The sequence below is a fragment of the Trypanosoma conorhini genome, assembly GCF_003719485.1.
Source record: "Trypanosoma conorhini strain 025E chromosome Unknown Tco_14.4_contig_00845, whole genome shotgun sequence".
Classification (NCBI taxonomy): domain Eukaryota; phylum Euglenozoa; class Kinetoplastea; order Trypanosomatida; family Trypanosomatidae; genus Trypanosoma; species Trypanosoma conorhini.
Window position 1 is genome coordinate 1 of NW_021704932.1, and position 2,204 is coordinate 2,204.

Below are 2,204 nucleotides of genomic sequence, written 5' to 3' on the forward strand. Positions count from 1 at the left end.
ACGGTGGAGCGAAGCAGCAGGACCGAGGAGTCCGTCCCAAACTCCGCCGCGAGGCTGACGCCAAACGGGCCCACCGTGTCCACCACGCTGTCCGCCAGCCGCAGCTGCGACCCCGCGCCAAAGGCGCCGTCAAACACGACACTGCCATCGTCCACCGTGGAGGCCGTCACGCTCATGTGCACGGCGTACTCGCTGTTCCCCGTGAGCCGCAGTCCCGAGAGCCTGCACCGCAGCAGCGTGATGTTGAGCGTCTGCGTCGTCGGCCTGAACTCGCCCAGGTCAATGGCGAGCGGGGAGGTGAAGTGCACGTCCACAAAGCAGAGCCCGGAGACGCCGGGGGTGGGGGCCGGCAACGCACTCACTGTGCCGCCATGCACGCACGGCACCTCGGCGGGGGCCACAGCAAGCGGCGGTCGTGGCCCAAGCGCCTTCGGGACCTCCGCCGGCAGACAGGCGTCGCCGTGGCCGCCGGCAGCGCACGTGCAGTCGCAGCCGTCACCCGAAGCCGTCGTCGTATTCCCGGGGAAGCACTCAGCAGGCCTCGCACACGCACCACACTCGTAATTCGTCATATCCATCTGCATGGCGATCCTCCTGTAGCTCGTCAGCGGCTCCCCCGCCAGATAGTTGCAGGTGACGTGCACAGTCGGCTCCACCGCCGCTGAATCGGAGGTGGGAAAGTAGTTCCACATGGACGCACCGCTGAACCCGCCTGGGGCACGCAGGAAGTTGTTGCGCAGCACCGACCAGGTGCTTCCCGCCTCCATGCTCACACGATCCACTAGAAAAACTGTCCGGACGCGGAAGTCGTTGTCGCGCTGCACCAACCAGGCGCCCCGCTTCAGGGTCAGTGCCCCTGTGCGCAGCACCGAGGCGCTCGGGCCAAACTTGTTCCCCGCGAACTGCAGCACACTCCCTTCCGCGACCGTGACCCCGTCACACCACCACGCGTCGCTGGGTCGCTCGGACCGCTTCACCCGCCAGGAATTGTGCTGGAGTGCAAAGACAGAGCCCCCAGCGACGGTCAGCTGGGACGCAAGGAAGCCCATCACCGCGTGGTGGGCGTTCATGGCGCAGTTGTCCATGTAGAAGGAGCTCGCCGCGTCCAGCGCGAGGTCACGCTCCACGAGGAGCGCGGCGCACGCGTCGCCCCCACACGTCAGCGTCGTCCGTGTCAGGACGAGCTGCGACGAGAGAAGTCGCAGGGCGTCCAGCACGAGGACAGGGCCGTAGCGCTTCCCCTCCGCCCCAGCCGTCACCGGGGCATAGCGCGAGCCGTTGACGGTGGCGCTCAGCGCGGCGTCCGCCAGCAGCACCCGCGACCGCGGCGGCAGCGTGCCCTGCAGCACAATCGTGCCCTCCGTTGCCGTCACATTCTCCATGCTCACAAGGACGCCAGGCATCAGCTGTGAGGTGTGCTCGTCGAGGCCCTTGATCCGCAGCTGCGCGCCTCCCGCGAGCAGGCACTGGCGCAGCGTCACCCTCAGCTCCTCCGCAAACGCGTCCATCAGGCGCAGGTCCACCGTCGCAGTGATTGGCCCACTGAACACGACAGCCTCGAAGCACAGCGTCGCCTGCTCGCCGCCAAACGTCACCGACTCCGTCACCGCAACGTTGCGCAGGCAGCCCCGCGTGTCACCGGTCGGCTTTGCAAGCGGGACGCCAGGCGGCAGGCACGCGGCACCGGCGCCCCCCGGCGAGCACTGGCAGGCACAGCCCTCGACGGAAGACGTCAGCGACGGAAAGCAGTTCAGGGCCGCCGCACAGCCTCCGCACGGCACAATCTCCACGGAGGCGAGGCCGTGCGTGGCGTAGTCGGCGGCGGTGTGCAGCATCGTGTCGCCGACGCGGTTGCACTGCACGGAGACGGCGCCGTCGCCGCGCATCTGCGGGCCGGAGACAAGCGTTTTGCCGGCCACGGCGCAGCGGGCAACGGACACCGCCCCGCCGCCGCCCACCGTCAGCGCGGAGAGGGCCGCCACGGAGGCGCCAGGCTGCGCGGCCCACACCCGGTGCAGCTCCAGCCAGCCGCCCTCCTCAATCGCCCCTCCGCCGGCCGTCAACACGGGGGTCTCCAGACGCGCGTCAACCCCGACGAGGCGCAGCACCGAGTGAGACACGGTGAGATGGTTCCCAAGTGCAAGGCCGCCGCCGCTGCTCGTGACCGACGCGTTCGTCACGGAAAACACGGACTGGTACGCCAA

General features: G+C 69.0%; 2 protein-coding genes across 2 annotated transcripts in view; both read right to left on the reverse strand.

Annotated features, from left to right (window-relative positions):
- Positions 1-2: 2 nt before the first annotated feature.
- Positions 3-1,886, reverse strand: Tco025E_08677 (putative dispersed gene family protein 1 (DGF-1); the record flags this gene model as incomplete). The annotated part of the gene is made up of 1 exon (XM_029375520.1): positions 3-1,886. A coding segment is annotated over one exon (1,884 nt), but the record flags the coding sequence as incomplete, so codon positions are not given.
- Positions 1,887-2,176: 290 nt separating this feature from the next.
- The window catches only part of Tco025E_08678 (dispersed gene family protein 1 (DGF-1)), a gene marked incomplete at both ends in the record, with an annotated part of 1,764 nt that continues 1,736 nt past the window's right edge, over positions 2,177-2,204 (reverse strand). The window contains one exon of the mRNA XM_029375521.1: positions 2,177-2,204. This exon is cut by the window's right edge and continues 1,736 nt beyond it. Within this exon, the coding sequence (XP_029224379.1) occupies positions 2,177-2,204 (28 nt within the window).